Source organism: Polyodon spathula, chromosome 18 (genome assembly GCF_017654505.1).
Source record: "Polyodon spathula isolate WHYD16114869_AA chromosome 18, ASM1765450v1, whole genome shotgun sequence".
NCBI lineage: Eukaryota > Metazoa > Chordata > Actinopteri > Acipenseriformes > Polyodontidae > Polyodon > Polyodon spathula.
Window position 1 is genome coordinate 19,442,738 of NC_054551.1, and position 20,623 is coordinate 19,463,360.

The 20,623-nt window shown below is 38.4% G+C and overlaps 1 protein-coding gene across 1 annotated transcript in view; it reads left to right on the top strand.

Annotated features, from left to right (window-relative positions):
* Positions 1 to 3,046: 3,046 nt before the first annotated feature.
* The window catches only part of LOC121330699 (atrial natriuretic peptide receptor 2-like), a 30,632-nt gene continuing 13,055 nt past the window's right edge, over positions 3,047 to 20,623 (top strand). Inside the window, exons 1-7 of the mRNA XM_041277427.1 lie at positions 3,047 to 3,131; positions 3,220 to 3,290; positions 15,391 to 15,481; positions 16,281 to 16,413; positions 17,314 to 17,437; positions 17,764 to 17,868; positions 19,506 to 19,608. Coding sequence (XP_041133361.1) covers positions 3,047 to 3,131; positions 3,220 to 3,290; positions 15,391 to 15,481; positions 16,281 to 16,413; positions 17,314 to 17,437; positions 17,764 to 17,868; positions 19,506 to 19,608 — 712 coding nt within the window. The remainder of the gene's footprint in view (positions 3,132 to 3,219; positions 3,291 to 15,390; positions 15,482 to 16,280; positions 16,414 to 17,313; positions 17,438 to 17,763; positions 17,869 to 19,505; positions 19,609 to 20,623) is intronic.

A 20,623-nucleotide genomic window follows, 5' to 3' on the forward strand; every position in this document is an offset into this window, starting at 1 on the left:
ACTTTGTAATCATTGTGTATAAAATATTATTGATGTTATATAATAGTCATTCCAGTGATGGTTAACAATGCAATAGATCAATCAATCTTTATTTTATATAGCGCCTTTCATAGTGGACCACTGTTACAAAGCGCTTTACAAGATACAGTAAAGAAACAAAACAAAACATGTATTTAAGACCAAAAACCAAATAAAATATGTTTTATTGGTTAACAAGAGTTCTGTTTTTCAGTTTATGCAACTAATCCAATGAAATATTAGGAACTTAAAAAAAAAAAAAATGTATTAGATATTTTGTAAGTAGGCTATAATTGACAGCCATGGGGAGGGGGGGGCGGGGGGGGGATAACCAAATTTTTCTAATGTTATTTTGTTGTCCAAAGTAAATGTTGAAATTAGTGTCTCAGGTGCCGCTGTAGCATGGAGTTCAGTGTTGTTTTTGGAAGTAACTCAGTGAACAGGCTGTAGGGTTTTCAACAGAAAAGGGAAAAGGGCAGAAATAGATTTTGCTTAATCTTTTTTAAGGTAAATTGTTCTACACGTTAGAGTCTGCATGCACACCTGATATAAGGTAGACTTGAACTTGTTTGTTCCAGGCTGAAGAAATTCTTAGCAAAAATTAGCATATTTCTTGAATTGTGTTATAAAACTGTATCCTGTAAATACCCAACAAACACAGTTATTGGCTTGGGTGACTTTAAATGAGTCCAAAGCCCAGTTTCCATCCTTAGAGCATTGGCAAGAGCTCCAAGGCACTGCTATAAAGCTCACTGCAGTGTTTTTTTTTAATAGAAACATAGAGAAATCGTGAATACAGAGAAATAGGATGATTTTCAGGTATAATAATTTGGTTTTATGCATTTAAGATTAAGTCAGGGCGTTGGCTTTTGAATCACTCGTAGCTAAGGTGAAACAACAGAGAGCACAAATAAGTTACATGACAGCCAGAAATATTGTGATTCACTGTACAATATAGCAATATTAACTGTTAACAAGGCCTGTAAATGCATAACAACAAAACCTGTAAACCTGTTTAACTGCTTTGATATGGACTCATTTTCCTAAATGATTCACATTTGCATTGTCCCTTTGTTCCAAGTTCAGTTTGTCAATAAAATGCCAGTAATGGGATAAAAAAAAAAATTCTACTGTGGGATTTTGATATTTTGTGAGTCTGTATTTTATGTTGGAGGGATTGTATTGTTGGTCAAAGCACTTAAGCAACAAAACATCAAGGTCGACATAACAGGTTCCTGATACCCTTTTTTCCTAGCATGGAGAAAACATTATTTTCATGAAGTACGGCTCTTGTGTAACCAAACTTTTAGAAAAGCTTAGGGAATAGTTACCAAGTGAATCAAGAGTACCATAACAGGATGATGTTGGGGTTTTAATTCACGTGCCCGATAAATATATCTGGATTTGGAAAATAATACAATAGTAGTTTTACAAGCATATCAAATCAATTCTAAACACCTACTGTATTCAGTATTCAGTATACTGGTATGCATTTAAAGCTTACCCATATTTAGTTATGGTTCAGTAGATACTTGCTGTTGGCAGTAATGTATTCACTGGTAATTTCCAAGGGGAATGTGTGATCTGGGGTGTGGGTATCCATGACAGACAGGGAGATAAGGAAGTGGGAGTTGAAATACAGAGTTGGCACCCAGGATTTATTTATAATAGAAAAGAGACTAAGTGATGTTACCAACAATGGTAGAGCACGGTGTGAAGAAAATGTAAAGCAACAAAACAAGCAATGGAAAAAAAAAACTGCTAAAATCAAAGTTGGCATTAAGATGGCTTAGTGCTACTCCCATTGTACAGGGAGGGCCCACTGACTGACACACCCCTAATTAAACTAATCTCATGCTAATGTTTTTAGTCTCAACCACGACTGATTCCACACACGGTGGTCAGTGGCTTGTACTCACAGCTAGCAAGGTTTTTATTTCCTTCCATCAGTCCCAAGGGTGTGTCTGCGTCTCTCTTTTATAGTGAGACTCTCCTCTGGGACACACCCCACTGTTGGGATCCGCAGCCAGCCAATCCCCAGCTGCCTTCCCTGCAACCAAACACAGCAGGCAGGGAGTGGCTCTGTCCTGTAGACAGACGCTTGAACCCATGAAGCCAGTGATGGGACGCTGTCCCTATTATTGCAATTGCAAAGACAATAAGGGATATACATTTTAACCAATTAGCTTGTGAGTTTTTATAATGAATAACAACTGTTAACCTTGAAAACACATAGGCAAACAGCAGTGTTGTGTTGCCTTTTTACCCTTAAACTACCCAACACATGCATCAATAATCCTCCCCCCAGTACAGCTTACACATACTACTGTAAATATTTCTGTAAGATTTGTTAATTAGACTTATTAGACAATTATTGTAGCAAAGCTACTGGAATCATTAATGCATTAAGGTACGGTAGTCTAACTAAGCAACTCAATTTCCTGTACTTTCATACAGAACACTCCTGTGAGATTCACTGGGTGTCAGAGGATGTTATGTTTAATTTTAGTGTTTTAAACATAGTGACTGTTATTATTACTAAATGAGGGCAGACTTGTAATGCTATCTATCTTTTTGCACTGGTATTACGTGACAAGAGGCAGGAACCAGAGTGCGTTATTCAATTTAAATTAAAATTTCACAATATACTTGAATATATCTGAAGACGACATATCCTGTGATAAGCTGCATATAGCTGCCGATAAGCCCTTTCCTGGGATGATACACCCACCGAGGGGATAAAACTGTCATCCAAAGGAAGCCATTTCTCTTTTTCCTTCTCAAGACGTACGGTAAGACCTCTGCGTTGAGCTTAGCGTGTTGACAGAAAAGAGCTTCTCAAATCGATTGTATTTCCCTTGCATTCATGCGGAAAGCTGGCCAGGTTCAGAGTTACCTCAAAGGCCCCGCACTTGCAAAATGACAGCCCTTATATACCAGGAGACTCCACCTCATGATCAGTGCAACTCGGCACACCTGTCAGTTGTCTAATGCAGCACCGCTAATCACAGTAATCTTGTCCACTAATATGGTCATTCCGCCCTGTACTAAGGTCACCGACTTCGTTATCCGCACCTCTCTCCAAGCTGGCTCGTCTCAGCACAGGCATGCAAGTACCTCTGCTTAGTGCCCTCTTGAGTTGGGAGGGAGATTTGCAGCTCAGATCCTCTCGCTCTCTGTCACACGCACCTATATCCCCAGGGCATACCTTTGAGCCAGTCGTGGAGGAGATCTTACAGAGATCCCAACAGGAAAGCGAGGCGTCCCGGCAGGTGGCTGCATTGCTCCCTCCCCACACTTCCATGTGGGGCAGATCGAACCACTGACGAGCTCCTCAGACACAGACTGTCACTAGGACAGTTCCAGTCCTTACAGCTCCGCTGGGTGTCCTAAGGCATTACCTACAGGGCACACCAGCAGCAAACAACCAGGCCCAACCGGCAGGCAGAGGGAATGCAGGATGTGGCCAGTCTATACACCTGCATCACAGGAGGCGTTCAGGGTCAGCACCCTAAACAGCCACCCCAAACTGCCTCGCCTCAATCTCAGCAACTTAAGCCAGGCCTCTGAAGACTGGTAGCCTCAGACCCCCTTTTCGGCACAACATCTGCAGTTCTGGCGTGCTTGCACCTCAGACTCCTGCGTGTTCACCACCATGCAAAATGGTTAAATGCTTCAGTTCTGCTTGGGACTGCCTCCCTTTTCAGGCATCACAAATAGTTTAATGAAAGACCCTCTTCAGGCCTTGTTACTTCAGATGGATACCCCACCTCCCACGGAGAGGGGTACTATTCAAGGTATTTTCTTGTACCCAAAAAAGAGTTGGAGGAAGCATAAGTTCTCCTAGTGGCCTCCAGGTGGCCCAGGAGAGTCTGGTTTTTGACCCTCATTAGCCCTAGGGCTATCAGATGCGGTTGTGGGTACATTGCAGAGTGCTAGGGCAGACTCCACTAGGTCCTTGTACACCTATAAGTGGACATATTAACAGGCTTGGTGTCTGACTAGAAGCCATGACCCCATATCTTACAGTTTCTACAAGAACTATTTGATGCTGATAGGTCACCTTCCACTTTGAATGCGTATTTAGCGGCTATCTCTGCTTACCATGCCCCCGTAGATTCAATGATTCAGCTCACATTTTTTGGTTACCCGGTTTCTTAAAGGCACTCAACGATTATACCCTCCTGGAGGACTGTTCTCCCCGAATGGAGCCTTAATATTGTTTGGAGGCTCTCAGGCCCCATTGAGCCCATACACTCCAGAGTTGAAGTACCTGTCTATGAAGACAGCCTTCCTCGTGGCTATCACCTCCTCTAAGCGGGTCAGTGAGCTACAGGCACTGTCTGTGCACAGCTCCTGCATGCGTATTTTGGAGGATGACAACAGGGTGTCTCTGCGCACAAACCCTGCTTTCCTCCCCAAGGTGATCACAGCCTTTCACGTTAATCAGTCTGTGGAACTGGAGTCCTTCCATCCACCTCCATTTGCTTCAACTTCAATTGTCTCAAATGCATAGGACAAGAGCTCTGCGTCAATCTGACCAGCTCTTCGTCTGTCACGGGACACGGACCCTAGGACAGCCCCTCTCTGTCACATTGGATTGTGGATACCATCTTGACTGTATATAATGGTGCTGGCTTGCCTCCACCTGGTCGGGTAGCCGCACACTCCACTAGGGGGCTGGTTACATCTTGGGCCCTCTTCAGAGGTGCCTCGATGTCTGATATTTGTACTGCATCAAGATGGGCTACACCGCATACCTTCTCCAGGTTCTACCGCCTTAAAGTGGTAGACCCTGTCATGCCTTCGCACAAGGGTAAGTTCATACCGCTAACCTCTGCGTTAGACAATGCTAGTGCGTACATCATATGCTGCCATTTCTTCTCCCTCGCGAAGGCTCTGGTATACATTATCCCATACGTAGTGTCATTGGTTGTCATCTTCGAATTGAAAGGGAATGTTAGGTTACTTACCGTAACCCTGGTTCCCTGAAAGAGAAGACAACCACCAACCGCCAGGTCGCTTCGGGTTCGATGGAAAAAAAGAAACGGCTTTCTTTGGATGACAATTTTATCCCCTCGGTGGGCGTGACCGAGTGCATCATCCCAGGAAGGGGCCTACCGGCAGCTCTGGTATAGAGAGCTCAGCGATACCTACCCAATGGGCAGGCATATCCCATACATAATGTCATTGGTGGTCGTCTTCTCTTTCAAGGAACCAGGGTTAGGGTAAGTAACCTAACGTTTTCTGCATATTGTGGATTATATGTTCAGATTTTCCTAAAGCGGGGAGTATTTTAGAATTGTGTCATGAGTATTTCTATTTGGTGTCTTGTTTCTTTCAAATGTATTTCTATTTTTGAATTGTGTCTCATTTTGTTCCCCTTTTTTCCTCCAGTTGTGGTTTTTGGAGAAACATTTGAGACACGTATCAGAGTCAAATGAGAAGAAAAGAAGATTCTTAAGCATTTCTCAGAGAAGTGAATGAGACAACAATGAGAAGAACATTTCCCTTTTGGATTTGTGGTACTGTCATCCTCCAGAACCCTTGCATTACCTGCCATAAATGTGCCACTATTTCATCTTCATTTGATAAAAAACATGTTTTTCAACACTGCACAATAATGGTTTCACTTCCTTTCAAACTGTTCCTTTGAACAACTTGGCTTTGATCTGGCTTTGTGGTTGCTAAAAAAAAAAAAAAAAAGCTTTGTCGTTTTGAACAATTCTTCAAGACCTTCTTAATGAAACCCCTACATACTATATTAAGTCTATCCCTGTTTCCACAATGAAAATCATCACTGTCAGTTTCTTAATAGGTTTAACATGATATTAAATAAAAATGTCTCTGTAATGTTAGATTTGTGTCAGTTAACTATACAGTATAAAAATTGTCCTGTGTCCCTGATATTAACAGGCACACAATTCCAGTCTCTAGGGGCACAAGATTGCCTCCGAGCTGTACACGTACGATAAGGACTACAAAGGTCTGATGTTCAATTATCATATCATTATCATCATTTGCTTAACATTTCATTCACGTATCAGGGTTTTCCCTTACCCAGGCTGAGCTTAAACAGCAATTGCGACCCAGTTATTTAATATTATACATTATTATGAGTTGTATTTTGTTTAAAACATAGTGCCACTAGATGGCACTAGTGTTACAGCTGCTGACATTTTTGAATTCAGTGATGATTATTTTGGTTTTGAATAGATCAATCAATCAATGTATGACTGATTAGATGGATGAGTCAAAGCCTCTTCAATTTTTCAATTGTTTTTCCATTCTGTCACTCTCCAATTGGCCAGTTAATACAGTTAATAAAAACAACCCAAAACCTTGTGTTTGCTTAACTTGCAAACTACCACCTACCCTATTGCCACCCTTGTAGCTACTCCTTGGTTTAACTACAATTACTAAATGGGTGGCAGCAACAACATTTTATTACAGAACAAAACAGATGACATAAGCATGTCTAACAACATTTTAACAGGCTTGGTTTTGGTGCTCAAACTCACCTTTCATTGACATCTCTCAGCCTGTATTGGAAGGTGATCAACTGCCAACCCACCTGGAGAGGTTTCTAAAACAAGACAATGTATATGTCCTACTTTATAGGGCTCATGCACCGCATCACCCTCCCCATCTTGTGTAGATGCCCAAGAAAACCTACATTGGGTTGTAGCCAACATTTCTCACGCCTATGTTTCTCTACACAGCTTCTACACACCTTCATACTGTGTAAAACCTTTTTAACCCATGTGTTGTGTATCAACAATTAATACACAAGCCTTACACAAAACACTTCTCAAAACCAAAGGAGTCAGTTATCAGAAACCGTCTCAAAAGAAGAGCTATCTGTTGTTTCTGTTGGGATTGATTACATTTAGCAGCAGTTGTTTGGTAACAGAACAAAACACCTCACAGAGCGGGTTGAGCTGTCTAGTACTGGAAATTACTGGGCAGTTTAAATTATGTATGTTTTGGGCTAAGGAAGTAACTCCATTGTGCTTGTCAACCTTCAATCAGTGACAACTACTAATAGCTATTCTTGAAGTAAAAATACACTTCCTTCAGGAGTAAGTTATTAAGGATATTATGTGCAATTACTTGTCCGTTATTAAAATGTTGAAACCCTAACCATACCCGTAACCCTAACCATATACCTAACCCTAGCTCCACCGCTAACCCTACCTCCAACTCTAGCCCTATCTTAAACCTTAACCTGAGCTCCAACCCTAACCCTAACCCTAACTCTAAACACACCTCCAACCATAACTCTAGCTCCATCTCAAAGGCTAACCCAATTATCAACACTTACTCTAGTTCCAACCCTAATCCTAACTGTATCTCCAACTCTAACTCTTGCACCATCCTACCCTAAGCCTAAATCTAACCCTACCTCCAACCCTAACCTGACTTCCAACCCTTGCTCTAGCTCCAACCCTAAACATACCCCTAACCCTAACTCTAACTCTAACCATAACCCTAACCCTACAACTCTTACCCTACCTTCAAGCGTAAACTTAGTTCCATCAGTAATGCTAACCCTAGCTACAAAAATCTGGACATCAAAATATTTTTTAAGGAAACAGACACACGTGCACTTTTACACAAAAGAAGTTACCACTGAAAACACATCTAGTGAAAACTCAACTCACAGAATCTGTATTAAAAAAAAGAACTGACTTTGAAATGGATACAAAAACCCAGTTCATACCATGTATAACAGAATTCTCAAGTTTCAGTTTAGCAGTAAATAAAAAATCTAATTAAAATTTATTTTCAAATCAAACAACTAGAAACAGCAGTCCTACCTGAATTCAAGATTATCTCGGCCTACAGGAGGAAAAACAACCTAAAAGACTACCTAGTTCACAGTAAACAAATAACAAACATCAAAATAGCCCCAAACACTTTAAGCAACTGAAATGCAAAACAAGCCCAACAAATAATATGACATGTAACATTAAACAAAACTCAACCACAACAGCAAAAAATGGTATCTAAGCAATCCAATGTACAATGTGTAATAGGGCTTCTGTTTTTCTATTTTTATTATTTTCATTTTTTGGTGCTTATTTTTAGCTATTTTTGAGTTTCATGTAAACCTTTTTTTTTTTTTTAGGGCTTTCACTTTTTATATAATGTGTGAAGTTATTGTTTTCAGTTACTTTTGACAATGCTTGGCCATTTTTTTCTGTCAAAATATGTATAGTAGTAACTCAACAGTACTTGCACACTTACTGTCTTTCCTTTGCTGTCTTCCACAATGAAATCCCTATGGTCACAGGCACATTCCTATGGGGTTTTGTGTGTAGGCACTTTTTTACATTTCGCCACAATTTGTAATTCTGTTTTAAATAAATCATCCGTATCTTAACTGTAACACAGGTTTAAAATCCAAGAACAAGCCTCCATTCTTAATTGTAATCTCGTTTCAAATCTTGTAAATTGAGTCTCCAATAGAAATGTAGGAATGTGCTGTCACTCAGTAGTTGGGGCAGATTTAAAATATTCAGAATGAATCAATGATAGATACGAATCAGGAAAGTCTTACATTGCCCAGCAGCACTGTGAAATTTAGTCTTTTTTGTGTTTTTCTTTATAGTAGTTGTTTTTTAAAATGGGTGGTCAATGTGAATTTAACCATTTCCACAGTTCTTCTGGTGTTTATTGGCTATACACCACTTACATTTTTTTATCGTTTTTTTATCGGTTAAAACCAAAAATCAGAAGCCCTAAATATAATATACACTGGAGAAACCAAACACCCATTCCAAATCAGACTAGCACACTATATTCCCCTAGTTTCTGTTCACTTACTTTTAAAAGTCTGTTTTTTTTTTTTTTTGTTACACCTAAATTTATTTCTGACTTGATCTCTCGTTTACAGTGACTTCTCATCCATAGACTTGCTTACAACCCCCCTGGGTCACATCTGCTTCTGTTGTACAGTGTGTATGATTGCTAAGTGAGTAACCCTAAATATCCCTGAATTGAAAAACAGTGTATGAACTGACATTTACAGTATAATAATAACAAACAGGACATAGGAACATTATTACAGTATATCCTGTTATGAATTCCTTGATGCCTTTCAGATTAGCTGATTACTTGCCTAGAGCCCCTTTCACACACAAATGCTGTTCGTGAGCCGTCTCAGAGACTTTTATTGCACAGCAAAAGGGATCATGTGAGTACAACTTCCCAACCCGTCAGTCAACAAATCGTTTTCATGGCAACGGCGATAAAATACAACATCACACACCGTCTCTTCTGTTTGTGAATTCACCTCCTTGTCAGATGGTAAAGTTAACAATTCTTCAACTTATTCTAGACTCCAATTACAACATTCTTGACCAGCCATTGTCTTTGGACAGAAATGACGCTTGTAACACCAATGACAAAAATACCCAACAGGTCCGGTATACAGTCATGTGGGATGTTGACTTTCAACCCACACCCACTATAGCACTTCATTGCTGTCATAGCATTTCAGACAGGAGTTAAGATGGTTCAGTGCCATCTGAACCACCGCTATGACAGCTCTGTGGTGGTATAGGCAATTCACACAGACCAAAATGCCGCATCAGTGCCGGTTTTGAGCTGTCATAACTCATCTGTGTGAAAGGTGTATAAGTAAAGCAACTAAAACCTAGCCATGTCTGCTCCAATCCAGCAAGGGTCGCTGTGGCTGTGTAAGGGATCCATCCTCAGCAGGTATGCCTCTCATCCTGTACTGTATGTGTGCAAAGGCCAATGTAGCCCTCCCAGGGCCCCTGGCCAAGATCAGCAACTGGGCCCAAGCGGGATTTGAATCTGCAAACTCCTGATTACATGACTAACTTTGCACCACAGAGGACTCTAGATTTACTTCAGTCCATTTACGGACCAACTAATGTTACTCTTCCAAGTGCATCACAAAAACAGTGAGTAAAACTGAATTTAATCTCTTTCCAATATCAGAAAGGGTATGCCTCTGGTTCCATCTGAAGTCTACAATCCAGTCTGCAACCTGACTTTATACAAAGGTTAACGATATACAGTTGCTGACAAAAGTATTGGCACCCTAGCTTACTATACCATAATTCAAGGTAACACATTAAGGACAAGCATTAAGTAATATGATGATATTATTGTATTTTGTAGAATGTTTTGATACATGGCTGCATTCATTCAATCTTCAATTACATGAATGTCTCCACTCCCTGAACTGCTAAAACACCCCCATATCATGATCAAACCACCTCCATGTTTACCTGTAGGTACAAAGCTTTCTTCATTGAAGGCTTTCCCTTTTTTAGTGAAAATTTATATTTTAGTCTCATTGGACCAGAGAATGTTGTCAAAGAATGCTTCAGATTCCTAGCAAATTTTAGACGGTTTGTTTTCTGAATTTTAAAAGTAGTTTTCAGTGGAATCTATGTACATAAAACTCTTCTGTGTTCTTTGTACAGTTCTTTTGTGCACTATTATGCCAAAATCTTTCGTGGCTTTTAATCTTGGCTTTTTCGCCTGCCTGCTGTACTCGTAATTTCCTCTGGACTCTGATTGTGGATTTTGGTGTTCCATATTTCTTTGATACTGTTCTGTAACCATTTCCTTTGTTGTAGTTTTCCTACGCTTTTCTGAAACATGAATCAAACACGAATCCTTTGTCTTGACCATCATCTGCTGTGTTGCCAAAATGTTGCTCTTCAACAGGTGTTTGAAATAATGTTCACTTCTGCCTGCGACTGGAAGTCACGTTTTTGTAAAATTGCTATTCATTATTTCTTTACTACCTCCAGTATTTGCCTTATAGAAACATTCATTGACAACCCAATCAGCTCTTCAGATTTAAAAAGCGTTACTACAGGATTGTTTTAATTTTTGTATTCAAAATGGATGCCATGTTTTTTTTCAAAATGTATGTCAAGTGAGTGGTATATGTAAAGCAACTTTAACAAATGCATTTGTAAAATACTGTAGTTATTCAGCTTCAGGTATCAGGAAAAAAAAGCAAAATGAATCAACATTGAATCAAAACAGGAAAAGACAAAAAAAACACGCACTTTTAAAAAAAAATAAAGAAAAACAAGTACATGATTTGCTTGGATTGTTTAATTGAAAATAATGACGTGTTTCAACTGATTGTTCTTGACAGTTATGTAGCATTGAGTGCATATAAAGTAATTGCCTATTGAAGAGCGGGCACTTAAAGCTAATATTTGAGTCTAAATCAACAAGATTGATTTGAGTGTGTGTGTGTGTGTGTGTGTGTGTGTGTGTATGCATGTCCTCAAACTCCAGATGGAACGCACTAGAGAATAGCCATTGCTCTGATCAGCAGCTCCACACTGAGGGCTATTGGACTCATTGAACAATTAGGGCATCTGATAGAGTCAGGCTTGAAGGCTGGAAGCACTATTGTACCTGGCACACTGTGTGCGCCACACAAAGACTGAATAAACACAGGACTTTCAGGGAGCACATGGCCCTTTGGAAAGCAGTCTTTTTTGGTTTTATTCTGGTAAGTTATTCTATATTCTAGTTGTCTCTTTAATGACATTATAGTTTATTAGAGTATGGGTGGAAAAACACAACATTTTATTTGTGTTATTATTAGCAGCAGCAGCAGTAGCAGTAGTTGTGTTTATATTAGTATTAGTGTTATTAGTTATATCGGTATTGACCAATTAATAAGATAATTTATGTTAATGTATGTTTTGCATCAGCTGAACACCAAAAAGATAGATGTATTTGATCTTTCATATCACAAGTACTGATCAGCAAGAGAAGTTTTCTACAACATGTTATTTATCATCCTTGTTCCATGCTAAGAGTTATGGATTAGATAATTGTGTTAGTCTTTTAGTTTGCTTTATTACAAATCTGGAAACATGTAGCCCATATATAGTAAAATTGAATTCTACTGGAACATACCTCATGCTGTTGTCAAAAACACGTGCATACTGCTGCGACTTTCCTTAAAAAAGAATGGAAATATGACCACCCTCTAATCCCCTCTCTTCAGAAGGACAAAGCTTGTTACAGTTTTCTAAAAGTGTGATCCAAATCCATGTCCCTTTTTAACAAGTTTCAAAATGAAGGTGGCAGTCTGCTATTACTTAACAGTAAAACTAATAATAACAATAATAATTGTTGCTTGTTTTGGTTTTGACAGTGCTTTGCTGTGTTTGTGTACTGGTGGTACAGTTTGTTTTTTAAAAACCGAGGTTAGCAGTTTTATAATCAACCTTATTATACGCAGGTCTTGTGCCTCCATCTAATTTTATTATACACAGTTTTCGTGCCAGAAATCTGCATAACAAGACTAAAACACTGAAGTTTATAGGAAAATTATTGTTCACCATGCATCATAATAATAATAATAAAAAATAAAACCCTGTATGATATGAATTCAAGTGCACTTCATAAGCTAAAATATTTGAATATTGGATACAAATGAAGAAATCAGCAACTGATTTTTAAACGAATCAATGGAGTGGGGTCACAAATGGAGTTTAGAAAAAGGGGCATTCAGAACAGAAAATAGGAGACACTTTTTTACACAGAGAATTGTGAGGGTCTGGAATCAACTCCCCAGTAATGTTGTTGAAGCTGACACCCTGGGATCCTTCAAGAAGCTGCTTGATGAGATTTTGGGATCAATAAGCTACTAACAACCAAACGAGCAAGATGGGCCGAATGGCCTCCTCTCGTTTGTAAACTTTCTTATGTTCTTATGTTCTTAATGAAAATAGAAGTGAAATTGAAATGGAAAAAAAAAAGCGTTCTACTATGGCTGCTTGAATTTGATGCGTTTTGCTTTGTAAACATTTAAAGACCTCCAGCTTCTGTTGACATAGCAACAATAATGAGAAAGAATGTGTTTTGACTAGCAAGGGACAGTAAGCCAGTGCATGCAGGGGTTGTGATCAGTAGATATGGGAAGTTTTTGTAGACTCTGGGGTAGATGTACTAAGATGGACCAGTCGCAGCGCAAACATACCGCAATTAGCATTTTCGTTGCGACAATTCGCAAACTATACATTTTGTCGTATGCACTAAGAGAAAATATGTTAACGAAGAGAACCGCATTATACCAAGTTAAATATTTATTGCATCATCTTCGCGAGATCTCTAGCATTGCAAGAGCCATGTGACATTTTTTGGAATAAATGATGAAAGGCAGTTTAATCCCATCAGATTCTATAGTGAGGCACTCACCTCCAGAAAATGTGTTTATATCAAAAAGCTTTTCATAATCAAGTAGCCCTTTGCTAAATCAAACATATTTGTCCGACATAAGGAGGTGTCGGGTTTAAAAAAAATACATATAAATTGCACTCACATATAGTGCTCAATGTATTTTAAATGTATAAATCATTGCGCAGAAATAACACTAATGTGTTTTGGGTAGGCTACACATTACATTACGTTAAAATGTAAATCTGTACAGTAGGCCGATACAGAATACAGTACAGTAGTACTTTCTTTTTACTTTAGCCTGTAGGACTTGTCAGGACTTCTGACAAAATATTCCATGCTGCTGCATTGTGCATATTGGTGTACAATGCAAAAAAAAGATTATTTAAAATTGAAACTAAATGATTTTAGCATTTTTTTTTTTATTATTATTATTATTATTATTATTATTATTATTATTATTATTATTATTATTATTATTATTATTATTATTATTAACTTGGCCTACTTAGTAGCCTAGACAATACACAAAATAGAGCATGGTGCATCATTGACAAGTTATGATACTTACAGTCAATTCTCGTTAATACGAATTTCAAGGGACCAGTAACACATTTAGCATTATACTACAAATCTGTATTATCATGAGAAGCCTATAAGCCAAATGTTTACTGTCAGTTTTTATTTAAGTTAGTCAGGGGTGCAGTGCTAAACTGTGCACAATTACAAACCACCTGCGCATTAATGTAATGGGTGTGTTTCCTATTCCTATAGAGATGTTCAGAATGAGCTGGAGGGGTTAGTGGCACATGTGTGCAGTCTACTGCTCCCAACACATTGGGGAAAAGAGAAATGTCATTGAAATTTGTTTTCAAGGCTTGTAAGTACACCCTGCTTTTAGGGAAAAATAGGTATTTGGGTGTTTGCCACAAAAATGTATTGAGCACAACTGGCAATGCACAAGAAAAAGTGGACTAGGAAATGCCACAAACAGCTGCCACAGTCCACTGAAAGGACCCAGAGTAAAGATAATGCAGGGTGGACAATAGTTTGACCATGGCTTCTCTGCGTGACAGACTCCAGGTCAACTTTTAAATCAGACAGCAGCTCAAGAATGGTGTGGCTGCCATGGTTAGGGGATAGTGTTTATCATACTGCCTTTTAAAGATTTGCTAATTGCGACTATTTAAAACATGCTTTCAAAGTTCTTAACAAATTGATGCAATTGTAAGTGTCGCAATTGCCGGCAGCTTTAGTACATCTCATTATAATATTTAAGAACACTCATCTCCTCCTCATTTTTGCAAATTCATGCAGGAATTCCCATAATTACATATTCATCTAGACTGAACCACAAGGAAAAACTACTGTTGCACAGCATTCCTTAAAAAGTCAGTTTGTACTTGTTTAGTACATTTCACCCTAGACTTCTGACTTGTTTACAACTATTGTGACAGCAGCAACACTTTAGTACATCTACCCCTCTGTGCTCTGTGAGTCTGGAATAAGAAAACAGCTGCTGCATCATGCAATCAGTTATACAACATTCATTTAGAGTTGATCAACTTACGCCACTTCAAATATCTTCAGACCGATATGTTCTTTGGTACTGTACTAAAATAAGCTTACAGTAAGCTGGTAGAATCCAACCTCATCATTGTTGTACACAACCTGCAAGAATGTCCCCCCTTCCCCTCTCTAAGTACTTCATTTCACAATGGGTTTGTATCTTCATTTAATCAATTTAGAACTGTTCCCATTCTACACAGTTCAGAAACTAGCCCCTGTTTCCTCCACTCCCACAGGTCCATATACAATCAATAGGACCCAACAGCACCTGGCTGGAGGATGAACCCAAATATCATTATTTTATTTTTCACCAATTTTTTTTCACTTATATTTTAATGGCTCCGGACTAATTTGTGCCAGTAAACCTCTTTTGAGTATTAACTTTGAAGGACGTACACACAAGGAGGGTGACAAATAAACCACAATTATGGCAGTTGATTTTGTGGTAGCAAACTGTGGAGATGTGGAGCCAAGTTTTTGTTCAATCAATTAACAAATGATTACATGAATGTTTTTTCATTGAAATAGTATGCACATCCAGCAAAAGCACCCTTCACTATTACCAGTGCCAGTACTTTATCACCTGTCTCCTCTCATGTCTCCTAGACTGCTGATTGCTGGCATGATTTGGATAACACAGAATATGATTGCTGGCCAAGTATCAAGCCTAATGAGTACAATATGATTGATTGTGGAGGTAAGTTCAAACCAAGTTAAGGTCACACTGACACGTTAACAAATTGTTTTGTGTTAACAGTTGGTTAATATACATGAATTAACATAAAAGGTATGATAAAACGTTTCTACTTTAGCAGCATTAAAAGGATTTGAAAATTTGGAGTTTATAGATGTATGGATGTGATAATTTGGAGAATGTTAGCTGGGTCTGTTTGTTTATTAGTTTATAAATATGTTACTATCATTTACTACTACTGTCCTTTTGTCATTCCCTCTGTCCCATACCCTTTGCCTTTCCCATATTTATACTGTTCATTTACCATAGTTTAGTCTGGTTTACCATGTTTATAGTATGTGTTACCATACCTCAGTATTCTTTGCAATATGTACCCCTTTATTACACTTTGCTATGCTTTTAGTATGGTAAACTTTTGAAGGGTGTTAGTAAGATAAAAAGTTCAAATAAAGCTTTTTAAATCTGCACTGTGAGCACATAATTCAAAGGGGGCAAATACTGGATTTTTCAAAAACTATACTGCCAGTTGGTTCCATATCCTGACATTGAACAAATATTTCAAATTTGGTCTCACCAATAAAGAGTGAGGTTCATTATTTATAGGAATGTTTAGCCTGAATTTGAGCAGCCTCACTCCAAAAAGAAGGTGCGTTTTATTAGAATATTCCCAAATCTCACTCATTTGGATAATCTGACCTCGGCATTTTTAAATTACTCAGTGACCTAAACTCCTTTGTCGATCTACCCACCCTTAAATATACCTCCAGGTCCTATTTGTCACAATTTTTTTCCTATCCTACAGGACTTGAGATGTCTTGGGTCAAGCGTCCTCCTGAGAAAGTTATAAGCGGGGAGGAGTTCAATGTCACCTACACTGTTACCGCCTCTGATTCCTTCTACGACTATGCAGTGAAAAATGCAATCCTCCAGTTTAGGTAAGCAAATGTTAGCAAATAAGGTTACATCAGAAGAGTTGTCTCTGAACCAAACTGGCATATTCCTGTGAATATTACTAAAGTTAAACTATTTATTAACTGAATATATTGTTTACATTGAAAACTGCTGTTTTTAGTAATTATATTATTTCTTGTATTTATATAGGACGAGTTTATTTATGTATTTTTATACTCTTCATTTACTATTAGTTGAATTACTTATGTTAGGAGGCTGTGTGGTCCAGTGGTTAAAGAGAAGCGCTTGTAACCAGGAGGTCCCTGGTTCAAGGCCTCACTCAGCTACTGACTCATTGTGTGATCTTGAGCAAGTCACTTAACCTTCTTGTGTTCTGCCTACCAGGTGAGAAGCACTTGTAAGTGACTCTGCAGCTGATGCACAGTTCACACACCCTCATCTCTGTAAATCACCTCAGACATAAAGATGTCTGCTAAATAAACAGATGATAATTATCTATTAATATTAAAAAATGAAATATAACATTTACAAGAAAGAGCTAATGTTTCAACTTAATAAGTTTTAAAAAACACATTCTGCATATGTAGTGAACATTTTTAATGTGTATACCTTTAAAATGAATACGATGGAGAGATATAAACTGAAAGGGAGATTACAAATATACAATATTTGCAAGAGTTTCACCCTTTTACATGTGCGTACACGTTATTAATAAAGCAAATACTATTTAAAATGATAAATGGCACATCACACAATGACTTATTCAAGCCAGAACACGCTGTTTAAAGATGATGCGGCTAAGACTATTCTCTGAATTGCGTGTCAATTTCAATTACAACATATGCTCTCAGAGCGCCACCAAAAGGGCCAGCAGAAACATGAACTAGACTTGTAAGAATGACTTTACTGTGTTTCTTTCACAGCGACGCAGCTAGTGCCAAGTGGTTCTGTAATGAGAATGAATGCCCAGAGAACTGGAAGGATGCCGATGAGGACAACTGCTGTGTTTATCATGCCAACATCCATTCCTGCCCACTAGCATTCATGGTTGGTGCTTTTACGTTGTAATGGCCTTCAATTACAACTTTGCTTTAATGAGCTTGTCACAAGCCTTGCTCTATATGTGTATTAGATTATTGCCTCAATATTCAGCAGCTGTAAATAATTAGACACGCATAGTAAGCATTGTATGTATAATTATTTAGCTACAGCAGTCAAACATTTGAATTTTGGTAAGAGTATTTTTTGCCTCCAACAAATCCCACATAATTGTGGAAATGTATGCTACTATTAGCTCTGGCAGGGAAACCAGAAGTATTACCACCATGGACAATGCTGTTTATTGTCCCTTTCGTTAATCTATAATTTTGCAGAAGGAGGGTGGCATTTGCGGTCCTTGGATCCCAGACGATGGTAAAATCGTCACACACACTTTATCGCAAGCTGGCAAAATGTCTCAACTAAACTGGACGGCTAAGGTAAGAGCTCAGCTGCCACTGGGGGAATGAACATATCAGCAGCACGTCTGGAGTTTTAGCAGGGTTCTATGAAGTTTCCCAGACAATAATCAACAACTGAACTGATCCATGTTTTTCTTTTTTTTTTTTGGTTCAGTCACTATGAATATGGTCAACCCTCCTATACCGTGATTAACCTTTTACAGCTTGGCTCATGATTCCACAGCCATGGCATTATTAAAATTCACAACCATTCATTGCTATACCACGAATGAGAACAGGTCCAAACTGATACTATTACTCAAATGTCCCCTGAGCTAGTGGTCACATCACTACTGTAGCTTAATTTACTGGCAGGAGTTAATATGTTAGAAGGTCTCCTGAGTTAATGTGACTTTCTAAACCCTGTGCTAAGCCCTCATTGTTATTTCGGTTACCTTACCTACAGACTTTGGTTATACCCTAATTACATGTTCCTTAAGAATAGATTTAATTTCTCTCCCTGGGCTTTCCCAGTCACTGGAAATATATCCTACTGTGACCCCTTTGGACACCAGTCCTGTGCATGCAAATGTTTATATGCTTTATCTAAATACAACATCAAAAGGTTGCAATTGTAGTTACCATACTTAAGTTTTGTACATTTTGTAAACAACCCTAACCAAAAAAAAATAGTTGAGGAAAAACTCTATTTTACTGTACAGCAGAGCTTCTCAGATGATTTTTTACGCTAAACCCACAGTGATTTCTACTAGGCACAGCAGTCCACTGTGTAATGAGAAGGCTATTTTATTTTAAACATTAATACTTAAATCCTAATGTAAAGCAGTTTTTTTTTTCTGTCCAACATACATTGAAGACATTGAGAAAGACTTATAGTTGAAAAGTCATAGAAGTTTAAAAATGTACCTAATATCTAATATCTAAATATCGAATCTCAATTGTTCTTTTGTAAATATTTAGAGATGAGATTTGAGTGACTTTTATTTAAGGCTTTCCGCGTTTATTTATTTACCTTTTATTTTTTAAATTCACATTTTGTTTTATAGATGGTCAATGGTTATCAGGGCTTTTATTTTATTTTCAGGGCTTACTATTGCTCATTAAGTACAGTGGAAAACATTTTTAATTGAAATGTATTAGACAAGATCAAAAAATAAATCTCACGATCTCGACATTTTAACCGTTATTTCGAGATGACAAGACAATTTATCTCAGGTTCCCGACATTACACATTTGTTGTCATGTCCTCAATGAGTCACTGTAGTTCTTGTTATGGTACCCAACAGTACTCTTCAGGTGTTGCATTGTGGGAAGATATCATGTACTCAAAGGAAATGCCAGCACAGATTGGAGTACCTCTACTACATCATGAGTGGGGACAACATGAACATGAATTAAGCAGTCTCTGGGGTTGTTTCTTTATAACACCTGCTTGTTTTTCTTTGCTTCAAGGGTGTTTTTTTACAATGTTCATTAGTAAAAACCTACCCAACAGTACATACATTACACTCTAGTAATGTTAAAGCAGAACCATGTCAAAATTGTGGTATGGAGCAAGGTAAAGTATGATAGTTTGTGTGACAAAGTGGTTCCTGAGCAAAAAACAATGTACCTCCCCCCATCGCATAATTCAGAGTTGTTATTGTTTTTTGCAGGTGGTATTGGCCCATCTTGGAGTTACTTCAATGATTGCACACATTAAAATCGGAAAGATGCACGCTGCGTTAGAAGCCAAGACATCGGTTCTCAGTGCACAAGGTTATCAGCTTTAATCATAAAAAAACTAATTGTGAAAAAAAAAACTGAACCAATGAAGAGCACTGATTTACTGTAAATCAACAATTTCAGCACATGTGAAGCTCTGCATTGATCACAATGACCAACCTCTGTTCATGCCTTTAAGACTTTAGAAATAAAATCAATTGTACAAGAACTGCAATTTAGCAACATGCCAGGGTAGCTTTGTAAGCCTGGAAAAGTATTTATTCAATCCTGTACACTGCTGATGGTTCGACACTTATAGAGCATTTTTTTTTATAGTGTTTTTTAATAACAATCATACTTGCTGTTGCTTTGCAATTTATTTTATGTTTGTAATCTTTGTAAAATGGAGTTTGGCAAATAATTATAGAATACGTCTTGGTTTTGTGGCAACACTAAGGAATAAAAAGCAAGATTTCAGCAGGTCAACATTTTTTTAAATGTATGTGTAACTAAGAAAAATCAGAAGAATGGTGCATCCAGTAAAGGCGCTCCGCATGGAGTGCAGGATGCGCCCCTATAGCTTGGACGTCGCTGGTTTGAGTCCAGGATATTCCATAGCTGACCTTGGACGGGAGCTCCCAGGAGGCAGCGCACAATTGGCCTTACACCACACGGGGGGGGGCTGGGCTCTAGGTCGGCCAGGGTGTGCTCAGCTCACTGCGCACCAGCGACCCCTGTGGTCTGGCCAAACATCTGCGGGCATGCCTGTAAACTGCCAAGAGCAGTGTTGTCCTGCAATGCTGTAGCTGTGGGTGGCTGCATGGTGAGCCTGCAGTGTGTCAAGAAGCGGGCAGCTGACGGCATACGCTTCGGAGGACAACGTGTGTTCATCTTCGCCCCTCCCAAGTCAGCACAGGGGTGGTAGCAGTGACCTCGGCCTAAAAATAAATTTAAATTGGGAGAAAAAATTAAATTAATTGGCAACTACTAAATTAATTTTTTGATGTTTGTTTCTCATAGTGCTAAGAACTTTTTGGATTAAAAAGGTTTCAAATGTTGCTCCTATGAA